The following is a 14605-nucleotide window of genomic DNA, read 5'->3' on the forward strand; positions in this document are numbered from 1 at the left end:
ATCTCTACAGAAAATCCTGTACATTATAAGGTTTGTTTTCCCCTTTTCTGGTGATTTTCTATATATTCTATCTTTCAGTTCATATGTTTTTTTTGAGGTATTCCATTTCAGATTTTTAAGGTTAACACATCATGCCTAAGATGTAGGGCCTGAAAGTCAATTCAATTCAAGACTGTATATCACAGTCTACTTTCTTTACAAATCAAGAGCAGTCAAACCAAGCCTTGAGGAGGTAAACTTCACAGGCGTGAAGAGGTAAACTTCACAGGCGTAAAGAGGTAAAAAACACAGACGAAGCTTCACTATTTCCAAAGACCTTTATTATTATTATTCAGTAATCTAGATTTAATTTTCAAAGGCATTTCAACAGGAAACTCGCCACGTCCTATACCATATCCATCAAAATGCAGATTCAAGCCTGAGTAGTATATCTCATATAAACACTAGAAAGGTGGGTGGGGAGTGGGGGATTTAAAGATGTTTACGTGATCTGATGCTCCGTTGGGTCAGTTCATTTTGATCCTTCACCTCTCTGAAGCATCCAAACCTTAGGTGTAGATTTAACTTCTCGCCATTTACGCCATCTAGTGGTTAGAAATGGTATATGTTTGGTTTTAAGGAAGATTCCTAATGACCGGGGGGCGGGGTGCACGAAAAACAAAACGGTTGGCCGCGACAATTTCCTAGTCTCTCGCCACATCACTTACCCCTCACACTGACACTTTTAACTACTTTAACCATTTTAGTATGCTCAGAGATGCGCAGAGAGAATGAAGGGGACGCACACAGAGACGCACGTCCCTTGACGCTGACATTTAGAAAAGGATTCTAAATCCTTCCTGTCATTCGCAAAGGACAGGAAAAGGAGTTGTGGTGACACCTACACCAAGGAGACTGCCTGACTTTTCGGCAAGTTGGATAGATGACATGTTAACCCCTGCAATGTTAACATCTGGTTTGAGCAAATAAAAAGAAAGAGAAGAGGAAAAGCACTTAAAAATTCCGCCGCGGGGCTCTGCAGGTCTTGCTACCCAGTAGCCCCCAGAAGATAACCAATTCCTGCGCGTTCCGCTCCGCTCACCCTCCTTCCCAGCTTCTCTTTCTCTCTCTCTTTTTCCCACGCTCGCCTTGAACCGGGACCCAGGGAGACAGAAGCGAGGCATCGGTCCCCTTCCTCCTCTCCTTCACCAAACCACCGCAGCCGAGCGCGTGAGGCTTCCCTTTGTTCATCGAGGCTCGCTCTCCTCCCCGGCAGATCCACCTGGATGCTCGGTGACATTTTGCGCCGGGGCTGGTGGGTGGCTGGGGTGGAGCGAGAGGAGCCCAAGGGGGCGGGGGCGGAGAAAGGTCAAGCCGAGAGAAAGGCAGGAGACGCCTTTCACAACCTGCGTGGCGGGGCGTGCGCGCGGTTATTTATTTATTTTCTCCTTATTTATTGATCGCACGAGCAGAGCGGCGCGCGGAGCCCGGGGAGATGCAGGACCACCCACTGGCGGGGAAGCAGCGTGCAGCCCTCCCGCGCCCCCGCGCTGCCGAGCGCCTCCTGCCTCCGCGCTCCGGCGAGTGCCCACGCCGGCCCCGGCCCCGGCCCCGCCGCGCCGCCGCCGCCGCCCGCCCGGCCGCCCCGCAGCCCCGTCGCCCCGCAGCCCCGCAGCGCGCCGCTCGGGCCCCGGCGACAGCGGCGGCGCAGTAAGTTGGCAGGAGCGAGTCTCCTCCGTTCTCGCCTCCCCCGCACCTTTTGAACTTGTTGCTGCTGCTCGGCTCGCCTGCGCCTGGCTTTTGGAAGGTGAAAAGGAGGAGGGAGGCACGGAGGGATGGGGGCAGGGGAAGAAGAGCTCGCTTGAGCTTTATTTATGCTCCCTCGGCGCGTCGGATTCGGCTGCTCGCGAGCTGCTCTCTCTGCTTTTCCCTTTCCGGGTGCACGACCAGGACAAAGTCTCTATGCAACTCAGCCCCGGCGCGCACTTGGCCAGGTATGTACCGCGGACGAGGCGCGTTCTGCGCGGAGGCAGATGCTGCTGCTGCCGCCGCGGCGGCGGCGGTTGTCATCTCCCGGGTTCTGTAACTGTCACACTGCACCTGAGCTGAACTTGAAAAGAGAGTGAAGGGGCGATTGGGCGAACGCTTTTGGCAGACACAGGGGTGCTTGTAGACGTGGGGGAGGAGGATCTATATTAACGTCCCCCCAACTGTGCCCACCGCACAGCACCTCCATCTCTGCAAATAAGACCCGAGGAGTAGAGGCGGCAACCGGACTCCCAAAGAGACCTGGGGCAGCGGCTGTGACCGCATCTCGGAAGCTACAACAGGTCGCCTTTTTGAGACTCCTTTGGCGGGAAGGGCCACTTGGAAAGAGAAGGTTTGAAAAAGCTAAAAAGGAAGGTGGAAGGGTTCCCTAATTCGTCAAAAGAATACCACTGAGTGACTGTCCTTCGTTTTCTCTATCCTACAAGAGGCATACTGACCCCACATTATCCAGACTGTCAGCGGAGAAATCAAAGGCACCTGTTTGAAGAAATTGCAGCACCTAAAGTCACCTGTGTACTTATTTGTGCCAGGAGTGGCCTGGTCCAGCTGCTGGAAGAGGTTTGGTTAGGTTCTGTTGGGCGCGATTGTGAGGACATTGTATTTTTTTTTTTTCCTGCTACTCCAAATACCTGTTTTTGAGGGACACTTGCCCTTCTGAGAACTGTGACTTCACCAGGAGCCCTACTTTGGAATAAGAGTGACACCTCTGGACCGGGTTTCTCAGTAGTATATTGTTTGACAGGAGGAAGCGGGTGATTGTGGCTACTTTGACCCACTGTAGAGGCCTGACTGTCCCTCTTGCCTCCACTTAAGGAACCATGGCGGCGGGCGTAGCAGCGTGGCTGCCTTTTGCCAGGGCAGCAGCCATTGGCTGGATGCCTGTGGCCTCGGGGCCCATGCCAGCTCCCCCAAGGCAGGAGAGAAAAAGGACTCAAGATGCGCTAATTGTACTGAATGTGAGTGGCACCCGTTTCCAGACATGGCAGGACACTCTGGAACGTTACCCAGACACTCTGCTGGGCAGTTCAGAGAGGGACTTTTTCTACCATCCAGAAACTCAGCAGTATTTTTTTGACCGTGACCCAGACATCTTCCGCCATATCCTGAATTTCTACCGCACTGGGAAGCTCCACTATCCTCGCCATGAGTGCATCTCTGCTTATGATGAAGAATTGGCCTTCTTTGGCCTCATCCCAGAAATTATTGGCGACTGCTGTTACGAGGAGTACAAGGATCGCCGGCGAGAGAACGCGGAGCGTCTACAGGACGATGCTGATACTGACAACACAGGAGAGAGTGCGCTGCCCACCATGACTGCTCGGCAGAGGGTCTGGCGGGCGTTTGAGAACCCCCACACCAGCACAATGGCCCTGGTGTTCTACTATGTTACAGGGTTCTTCATTGCCGTCTCAGTCATCGCTAATGTGGTAGAAACAGTGCCATGTGGGTCCAGCCCAGGTCACATTAAAGAACTGCCCTGTGGGGAGCGGTATGCAGTGGCCTTCTTTTGCTTGGATACAGCCTGCGTCATGATCTTCACAGTTGAGTACCTGCTTCGCCTGGCTGCAGCCCCTAGTCGTTACCGCTTTGTGCGTAGTGTCATGAGTATCATCGATGTGGTGGCCATCCTGCCTTACTACATTGGACTGGTGATGACAGACAATGAGGATGTCAGCGGAGCCTTTGTCACACTCCGAGTCTTCCGGGTCTTCCGGATCTTTAAATTTTCCCGCCACTCTCAAGGCCTGCGCATCCTGGGGTACACGCTGAAGAGTTGTGCCTCAGAATTGGGCTTCTTGCTCTTCTCGCTCACCATGGCTATCATCATTTTCGCTACAGTTATGTTCTACGCAGAGAAAGGGTCTTCGGCCAGCAAGTTCACCAGCATCCCTGCCGCCTTCTGGTATACCATCGTCACCATGACAACACTAGGGTAGGTGCCATCAAGGGAAATGGGATGGAGGATGAATATGTGTGAGGTGATTGTGGACCCATTAAGGTTATATAATAATTCAAAGGAGATAATTTTTCTCTTTCCTCAATGGGTTTAGGAAAGCATTATCTAAATGGTTTTGAAGAACTCTTTTGATCTGTGAAATAGGTATGATATAGAGGTTGAAGTACTGAGGAAGTTGCTGGCAAATGTTGAGTATTGATGCCTGAAAGTGATAAATACACAAAGAAATTTTAGAATTCCTGAGTATAGGGAAATATCATCAACATTATATTTTTATGTATGAATACATAAAAATATAATTTTATGAATACATAAAAATATAATATAATATATTTATGTATGAATACATAAAAATATAATGACAATGAAAAACACAAAATTTGTGCCCAAATAAAGGTATGAAAATGCACAATACATATTGAAATGCCTAGAAAGTGCTTCAATGTATTCAAATGAAAAGTTACCATGTATATTTGAAGTATCATATGAATAGATACTTTTGCATGCATTTTCCCTCTAAGAACCATAATTCTTATCTTAGAACATTATAAAACATAGATTATAGATATCATTATCAAAGGATTTTGTAATATATATGCACATGTTCATATATATGTATTTTCACTATGACTGGTAGGTTATGCTGTGTTTTAGAATATCAAGGCTGAAATTGATCAACTATACAAAATGCAGTGAAATGATATTTGCAACATGTTAGAAACTATGGGTTCATAGTTTCAAATAAAGAAGCAAATGACTGCCATCCACACATTTTTTCAGAAACTGTAGATCTCATCAGGCAATGGGCCCATGACTATTAAATACACGTAGAAGGTAGAGCAGTGTCTGGTGAGACTGATGGTCACCAAGGGCTGTTTGCATTATAGAGTTTGGGTCCTAATATCCCTCTAGAATTCTTTGGTGCATTCTTTTATTTGGGGGTAATGGTGTTGTGCATCTAACGGGACATATTCTGAATTGATGTGGTTTTTTAAAATAAATTTTAAGCTAGAATTAAGATTTTTTAGATGGTAGAAAAAGGGGAGCTATGAAATGATTAATAATGTTAATCAAACTGCATAAAAGTAGCAGCATTTACATATTCGAGAATCCAATGAAGTAAAATGGTTAGAGCCTTTTACTTTTACGAGTTCTTAGATAAGCCAAGTAGTGATGATAGTGCCCTTTCTTCAGCTTTATGCTGCTTTTCTTGCATGTTAATCAGTTCAATAAGGATTTGGTAATGGCTATAAGAAAAAAGTTATTCCCAAGGCTGCTTTTTAAGTTTTGTGTTTCTGTCTAACTTAATTGCCTTCTTTAAATGACAATGTGGTTAAAGTCAACTTAATTTTATTAGACCTATTGTGTTGAACGGAATTTCTCATGTCGTATGGCCAACTAATGGAATATTTTATGTGTGAAGAATTTTTGGCTAAGGTAATTAAGAAATTATGGTGAAGTAAAATAAAATGACTTAGGATTTTAATTTAGCCTCACAAATTTTTTGAAGATCTGATGGTGGATTTTCAAAAGTGAGTTAGTGAAAATCCATATCCTACTGCTTAGATTTCCCTTTTATCCTGTTGGTAATTTTGTGACAAATTTTGAAGAAGATGCAGACTGCCTTAGCAGTGTGGGTGCTTATTTCTTATCAAAGAGATTTTTACATGTATATATGTTTTTTGGTCTTGTTGTCTTTTTGTCACTTGAAATCTTTATTAAGGACGATTGGGTAGTGCAAATAGCTATCAGGACTTCAAATTAAAAATACACATGCATAAAAAGAGGACTCTGTCTTAAGAGGAAATAAAGGAAGAAATATTAAAAGGAAATGTATTTTTAAAAATTTGGTGTCTATGGCAGTGCTGTTTGTGAAATATCAGTGAGTCATTTTAATACTATATACTGTCTATATGACTGAATATAGGTATTTTTATAATGAATGCTAAGATGCCAATTTCATCTGGCTAGGAGTTCTATTCTAGACATGAGAAGTTAGTATTATTTTTAAATTTGTTTCCTGAAATGACTTTCACGTTTTTATTTTATTTTGAAATTTATCTTTGTTTTCAGGAGAAAAATCAGGAAATGTTAACCATTAATGACAATTTTTTATTATATAAATAAAATGCTTATAAGTATCTACTTTTTTAAATGATTTAAGAAACTGAATCATAATGCCTGAGTTTAATCTGTGAAATGGATTTAGTTCATGTGTTTGTTATGTAAGTGGATTGGAAGAATTAAATACACAAACTTTCTCAGACCTTGGAAGCAAAATGGGACTTACTTTTAAGACTTAAGTTTCACTGAAGTTGAAAAGTTTAATTTTCAGGAAATTAAGCTAGTTAATGATCCTGATGAATATAGAAGAGTTGCTTTTAAGTTGTAGAAATGTTGATGCAATCAAAATATAATCCATTTATTGGAGAATATATGTGAACATTTAACAAAGCATATGTTTTATAATATAGCAATGTTTCTTAGGAAAGTGTCTTCAGTTTCTCATCAAAATATATTTATAATGTATTTTATTTTCCTGGAGAAATAGATTTTTTAAAAAGCCAGCCTTTAAAAAGCCTGTCTTATCTTTGGTTGCATTGTGACTCAACAGCTTTATTTAAGAATAGAAAATACTCAACAAAAGCCATTGACTGAATTTATTTTTTACTCCATAGTTTTATACTTATAAGTTGAAGTAAAGGTATAAACTTTCTGGAAATATGCAATAGTTGGAGCTAATATCAAACTGTGTCTGATAGATGACTAAGAATTTCCCATTACACTGTCTGAGCTCTATTTACGTGGCTATTATTTGTAATGGAGCTAATGTCCATCAATTAATGATTAAAGAAGTGAAAATGGAATCCTAAACAGTGGTTATCAAAACTTCCAGCTCCTACAAATATTATCTGCACTAGAAGAAATAGTCAAGGGCTTTGTAATCAGGACTGGCAGAGTTTTCTGCTACCTATCATGTCATTTTAGACAATATTCAGTTGTTTTTTTGTTTGAAGAAATGATTGGGTCTATCTAAGAACTATTGTTTATTCATCTAATTATTTTTGTGTTCCCCAAAATATCAAATATATCATTATACTATAACTTGACCATACTTGTTATATATGTAATTATTTAATTTGCTGATAAAATGAAAGCTTTAAAATATAATTTGAAGGCTATCCATTTCCTATTAATTAAAGTAGGAAACATAAAAAGCACAATTTGAAAAATCAAAGAAAGAAAGAATGTCAGAAAGGTTTTTTGAAACAGTGTTTAGATTGAATGGCCATGCGTATCTGTTCCTTCCTTCCATTCTTTCTTTCTGAGCATATTTATTGAGCTGTACTAGGCCCTGATTACCCTTTTACTCCCCATCTCCCTCCTTTCCGTAGTGTAAATTCTAGTTACTGCCTTAAATTACCTTGGGAGAAAAAGAACCTGGAACTCCTCTTTTGTCCTAAAGACCTTTGGAAGATAACATCCAGTTGTTATTTTTCATTCAGGTGGTAGTACTTAAATGTTGCCAAGCTTAGGAAATTTCCAAATGTTCACCAATAATCAAAAACAATTTGGTAAAAATATATTTAACAAGGTCCGGCTTCAATTTACCATTGTCCCTCAGGCTCATGACTTGTGAGTTAGAAGTGGTACCAGGTGGCACATTAAATTTTTGAGAAGCTATTATTTTAACCAGTATCTACATTCTTGGTGATGATTACTTACCAAGTCATGCTTTTTTAAAAACAGAGATTGTATCACTCATGACATAAAACTTAAGAACTTGAGAAGTGTCATTTCTGTGGTCTATACCACTTCTTTAATTTTAAAACAAAGTTGTTTTCATCAAAGTTTTCAATATGAGGAAGAAAGCTACTGCATGGCATTTCTGTAAAGTTCATGCTTAGAATGAAACTTTATGATTTTAATTACACAAATTAATTTCTGACTTAACAAATCTAGGAAACCGAAAAGTTCACTTATGGTGTACATTTTATCAGAAACAAATATGATAGAATTACACCTATGCTCCCAGAAAACTTAGTGTAGTTGTCTATTTATAAGACTCTCAAAACTAGCTCTATAATATTTCAATTTTAATATATTTGGTAAATTGCTGTTTTAAGAAATAAAAAAGCAAAATAGTTTTCATTGCAATTTTCCTAACAATGTATCAGGGAGATTCCTCTTTTTAGAATGGCATACTTGGAGATGGTTTATGTATATATATGTATAAAATATGTCATATATATGTCACGTATGTTATATTTTATATAACATACAAATATGTTGTATTGCATATACAACACATAAATATATTAAGTGTGTTATATATGTTATATATTTTACAATATATAACATGCATATGTTATGTAAATATGTTATAAATATATATTATTGAACAGAAGAATAAACTTTTAAATATCTTCCTTCTATTGTCACTATTCTGATTACATGGCTTTAGGGAATGTTGGGAGTATACCTCAGAGAATCATTTGGTTTCCCCGACCATTACTGAAAATGGATGGAATTATTTTCCCCTGTGCCAGCATCCATACATACATTTTTCTAATGTGTTCATCAAATACATCTTTACAAGGCGGGAAGTACCAAAATTTATCTTTCTGATGAAGAGTCATACCATGAGTCACATCCATTTTTATTTTGGCATACTACAACATATTTTTATAAAGTTCTTTATAGAGCATGTTAATTGGTGGAAGTTGAAAATAAACTTTTAAAGAAATGTAGAAAAGTGTGATATGTATTCCTCTTTTAGCATTACAGGTAACCAAATCTTAACTGTCTTCATTTTGTTTTAGTCATCCTTTGAATTAGAGACAGCATTTGACATGACATATATGTTTTTTATATGTGTTTTTACCCAGCATTTTACATTTTTTTTTAACAAGCATTTACTTGGTTGCCAAGTGGAGATACGTCAGGAAGAAATAATACATATTCTCTCAGGACAGCACCCTAGAGAAGGGGCCTATTTCTAATTTTCAGTGGGTCCATTGGGATATTTTTTTTTCTTTTCAGGATTTCCCTTTAGATTACAGATTGGCTTGGTCGTAAACTTATTTCATTTGTATAGTTACTCCATTCAATTCTGATGTCACGTATTTTGTATTTGTGTAAACTTTGCTCCCAATTATACTCATCTTTGGAAATGAGTTAATAAAGTTCAAATTTCTTATTACCTAATTTCTATATTTCTTGTGGAAGGAAGCTTAGCTGTTATTTATTTAAAATCCATCATTTTACACATGCAAGATATTTTGTAGCTTGCTCATAGTTACACAATTAAATAGCAGCAGTATTTGTTGAAATTTCACTTTTCTTATTCATTTTTTTCTTAAAACTTTAAAACATTATCTAGGAAAGTGTGTTATAATAACTATCTGGGAGTTGCTTCTGATGCTACAGGGATAAGAGAAGGAATAAATTTGCTCTTTATTCCATTATTACAGTGCATTTTTCTCCTAGTTCTACTCTCTGTGACTCACTCTTTCCACATTCCTCAGTATCACTGCTGGATCTGCATTTATTCACACAGTACTGGGGTTTATCATAATGGTGCCCAGTCAATATAACACAACCATGTGTCTTCATCTGGTGAACTGTTAGGCCATTTGGTGGCAAACTACTTGATGGTGAGTATTCTACCTGGCCTGATGGAGAAGAAAGTAAATCAATTATTTTGCCTGAATTACCTAAAAAAGAGTTGTTTAACAGTTGTTAACAACTGTGGGTTGTTAAAACTGTACAATTTAACTTCTCTTTCATTGAAAGAACAGGAATGGTGAAAAGAACATTCACTGAAAATGAAGTATTATTTTTCCTTCAGAGCTATGATAATGATTTCACTCTCTTTTTCCCCCCACTCTCCATATGTCTCGTATTGTTTTCTGAGCATGAATATATATATATATAGAAATAGGCATTGTTCTCCCACTAGCTTCAGCAGCTAGATTTGATGGTGTGGGATACAATCCGGTATTGAAAAGAAACCCAGGGGTAGACCGAGTAAACCCACTCTCTTGACATTTCTGTGCACATTTGCACTTCTTGCATCAGTAGATTCCATTGGAGTTTTTTGCCATTTAGTCTTCTCCTTTGAGAGCTAGCCTTTACAGTGACCTTCTCCATGAAGCCTTCTTAACCTCTCAAGTCTACATCATCTAGAGTTGGAATTACCCTTGACATTAGTAAGTGCTATTTTATATATAATTTATGGTTTTATTTCTTGCTTTCTAACTAGATTGAAAGGTTTTTGAGGTTTGACTCTATACCTTTTGGGGACTTATTACCTAGTTAAGTTCAAATGTAGAAAAATCTATGTTAACGTGTTGCTATTCATGCTGTGAGATGATACCTGCACACCATGGAGAGCTCCTTAGCCACGGAACAGTGCCATTTCCACATTAGCAGTAATTTACTAATCTCATTTTATACTTTGTCCAATGTTAAAAAAATTTGAAGTTTATTCTTTGAACATTTTGTCTTTGAATGTACTACAATCTATTCTTTCAATTTTTCTCTTTTGACTAGGGAGGGCTATGAAACGTCCCCACTTTTTGATCTGTAACTAATTTTTCTCTGCAAAGGTTAGAATTGATGGCTGTTGATGGCTATTTCCTTCATCAGTTTGCTTTCTGGTGAAGGCTGGGTAAATTGCAAATGCCTCTGGGAAGCATATGGAGATACCTTAAAATGTAAGTGAATCAGCACAGAAATATACTGCCTTCTCTTTCAAGCTCAATTCTCTATCTAAATATGAGCAGCCCAAGGAGCCCATGGGTTGAAAAGATATTGGATGACACTACGTCACTAGAAAGATGTTTTATCTCTTACCCACTAAACATGAGCTGGCACTGTTTTTCTTTACCCAGGTCTACTCATTTATGCATAAAATTGAATTATTTTAAAATAGAGAACTATTGTCTGTAAATGACATATAGGATAAATGCAGTCTCTGTCAGGAAGAAGTTCCCATTCTAAGGGATTAAAAGGCAGGTATACAAAATGTAAATATACCTATAGATACATATCCTGGCATGGTGCAATCCATTGTGCATTGGGAATTTTGACAAGTCTGTTATGTAAAGAAGATCCAAATAATAAAAAGTGTGGAGAGAATAGGGAGTGAGTTATCAGAAGTTAATAATGAGAAAAAAATAACATTGAAAGAGTAGGATGACAGTTGAAATAATGTCAAATGGAATGGGAAGGTTTTGTTCTGAAAGTAAAAGGTCTTGTCTTTTTTGCTCTTATGTGGGCCTGATTCTTCCATCTTCTTCATTTTCTTCACTTTTAAGAATGCCGATAATAGTGCTTTTGGAAACCTAAAGTCTTACCATTAGCATATACTCTCAGGAAATCAAAATGCGACTCATACAGTTCAATTCAATTTAACAGACTTTTGTTGATCACTTACAACCTGTCATTGATCACAGCAGTAAACATAACTGCCAACTTCCTGACCTTAAGAACCATGTATTCTAGTAGGAGAGGCAGAAATAAACACATAAGTATATAATATGATTCCAGGTAGTGGTGGGTGCTACAAACAAAATAAATCAGGGTAAGTGTGGTGTTTTGGATAGGGGACAGACAAGGCCTTTCCAAGGGGAATATTTGAGTGGATGGCTAACTGAAGAGAATGAATACTGTGAATATCTGGATGACGAGCTTTAGAGGAAAAGAGAAAAGAAGTATAAAGACCTCAAGTTGGGAGGAGGCTTGGGTATTCCATCTAAAGCCACTGTAATTGAAGGAAAGGGAGGGAGGGGTTAGTAGCAAATGCTGTCTGAAAGGTAGCTGGGACGAGATGATGTAGGACATTGTACACCATAATAAAGATTTCTAGTTTCATTAGAGACATAATGGGGAGACATTAGAGAGTTGTGAGCATGGTAGTGATAGAATATTATTTCTATATTAAAATGAGCACAAGCTCTAAAACATTAAGAATTTTTTAATGGTCATTTTAACATTAATTTCTCCACCATGTATAAATTCTGATTCTTTGTTAGATTCATTATACTTACCTTAACTTAAAATTTATATCCAATTATTCATGAGAGTTTCCAGAAAAATGGAATATTTTATAAGAATGCGTGATTAAATTATTCCTACCTGACAAAAATAAAACTAGTTCAAATGAAAAGAATTCCATGTTTTAGCTAAAAGGAAAAACTGGTTCTCAATAGATATGGAGCTATCTGGGAAATGACTGAGGATAATTTTTTGTTTTGAATATGGATTTGCAGACTTAGAGTTGTCAATTCTAATGTTAGTGTTCAAGAATATCACATACGCTTGGGATTCTATTTAAAGAATTTTCATTTTTTTTCTCACTTTGCAGAAGATACATATATATCTTCTTCAGGTGTTTTGTTATTTTTGTGAGTTTGAAAGAAAAAATGGTTTACATGTCTTGAAATCTGTGAAAATTGCCAGAGGATATGTATTTTTAAACGCAGATTAAATTGGGACCATGTGTGTGGCAGATGTATAATGAAAACTAGGAGAGGCAGTGCTTTGGTAAGAATCACCATGCTGGAGAGTAAAACATAATCGTGAATGGATAGTTGGAGAGAACTGGGTTTAGAAGAACAAGAATTGGATTAACAGCATAAAAATACAAAAAAAAAAAAAGTGTGTGCTTCCCAAATGAGCAACTTGTGAAAATAGTTCCTGCATTTAAAGGAATTCAGTGTGGCATCTCACTTGGGCATGCCATTGCCATTAAAACATCTGTCCTCCAGCTAATCAAGCATCCTACCCAGAAGTTCTGTCCAGAGGCTTAATTCCTGATAGAACAAGGTGGGATTCATAAGCGCCATCACAAAGGATGGCGCTTTCCAGAGGAAAGGTCCTGTCCTCTGCATATGATGCAGTTGATAATGACAATCACACTCTCATAATTCTACTGTCTGTTGTATATTTTGAAGGGGAACTGGCTTCCTTTCATCATGCTACAGAAATTAAGCTATCTAACCCTATACCATTTTAATGCATTTTGGAAAAGGAAAATCCTTATGCATATTGTTTTAGATAACACTTTGGAGCTTATGAAAATGTTTCCAGTTCTTACCAAATGTGTTTTTTTTGGAATGAAAAATAAGCACATGTATTTGTATTCTTCTTAAATTAGGTGAACCCAGTAATGCTTGTTAGACACTTTATTGGATCAGAAAAGAATGTGCCTATAGACTCTCCCTAATGTCTGATTTTCTGCTTTAGTTTAAAGGTATTAAAATCATGGAATTTTGATTTGCAGGGTTTTTTAGAAATCATCTTGTAGAAACTTCTCAGTTTATACTTGAAGAAGCTAGGAAACAAAATCACAGAGCTAGTTAGTGGAAGAACATACGCTAGATTTCTGAGTGATCTTTTGAAGTCTAATGCTATTGAGAACACAACATGCTCAAAGTGTTTTTTTCTCCATAATTTTTTCTCCACTGTACACCTATTTCTATGATTAAACAAAATATTACAAACAAAATAGAGTAACAAACCAAAGTAGTGTATATGCAGGCTTAAAATGGAGTTTTTTCACAATATAATTAAAACTCTGATAATGACTGCATATTATATGTGTTTGTGTGTATATATATTTCATAGTTCCCCATGAGATATAACTATATATAATATATAAAATATATAATTATATGCACAATTTTTAATCTAGTGGGGGACTATGGAGTAGTAACATAGATAAACAAATTCATGTAATAATTGTTACATGTAGAAAGTCTCATTTTATCATTCTTCTCTTGGTCATCTAATTGTTAAGTCTTGCTGAAACTAAAGAGAATTCGTTATTGAAGTTTCAACTCTGAATTTTAGACAATTATCTAAAGTGAGGATTTTGTTGTTATTAATATCAACAGCGTTGAAAGCAAGCTATGAAATCAGTGTCTAATCATTTGTTTGACTTGTTTTGGTCTGAAGAACAGAAATTCAAAAGTTGGAATATCAGATACAGTCATAATTTGCTCCAAAAAATCATGTTATGTTTTAAGTGAAAATACATGTTTAGGTTCAAATGTAAGAATATTTTCAAATATTCTTCAATTAAACATTATAACATGGAATGTATTTTGAGGTGGTATTCTCAAACTTGTTTAAATAGTATGTTTCTGCTCTGAAAAACATATAAAATACCATTTTAATCCCTGAAATTACTAACGGGAAAACAACTCCTCCTTTAATGCCCTCATATTTTTTGGAAGTTAATATTCTGGAATATTAGGTAGTAAGCAGATACTTCTAACACTTTAGGGGAAATCTTCAAGATGAAGCTAAACTGATAAATTATAAGGCAGGACTTTACATTTCAATAGAATATGTTTAAAAGAGCTAAGCCTTTGATACTAACAGCTTAAAGAGCTAAACCGAGACACGTTGATTTTGTTTTACTCCAAGTGCACAGATTTGAACTAATTATTATCCTTCTTCATGACACACATCTATCATTCATCCGTTCATGGCCCTCTTTATTATTTTACTTATTTAATAACTTCTAATGGTGTAATATGCACAGGGGAACCTACCCCCAAACTAAAGCTATGTCATTGATAGTCACCTACATTAACCATAAGCACCTTC

The 14605-nt window shown here is 37.7% G+C and overlaps 1 protein-coding gene and 1 long non-coding RNA gene across 3 annotated transcripts in view; both read left to right on the plus strand.

The window, feature by feature from the left end:
- Positions 1-14605, plus strand: part of LOC147918252 (uncharacterized) — a 708236-nt gene that overhangs the window by 530898 nt on the left and 162733 nt on the right. The gene's annotated exons all lie outside the window — the stretch shown is intronic.
- LOC147918253 (A-type voltage-gated potassium channel KCND2-like) lies at positions 1443-4229 on the plus strand. Its single transcript, XM_087430044.1, is given in 3 exon segments — positions 1443-1973; positions 2207-3899; positions 3901-4229. Coding segments are annotated over 2 exon segments (1104 nt in total). The 5' UTR covers positions 1443-1973; positions 2207-2846; the 3' UTR covers positions 3952-4229.

Source organism: Ceratotherium simum, chromosome 1 (assembly GCF_057802395.1).
Source record: "Ceratotherium simum simum isolate JZ-2026a chromosome 1, ASM5780239v1, whole genome shotgun sequence".
In the NCBI taxonomy this organism is placed as follows: Eukaryota; Metazoa; Chordata; class Mammalia; order Perissodactyla; family Rhinocerotidae; genus Ceratotherium; species Ceratotherium simum.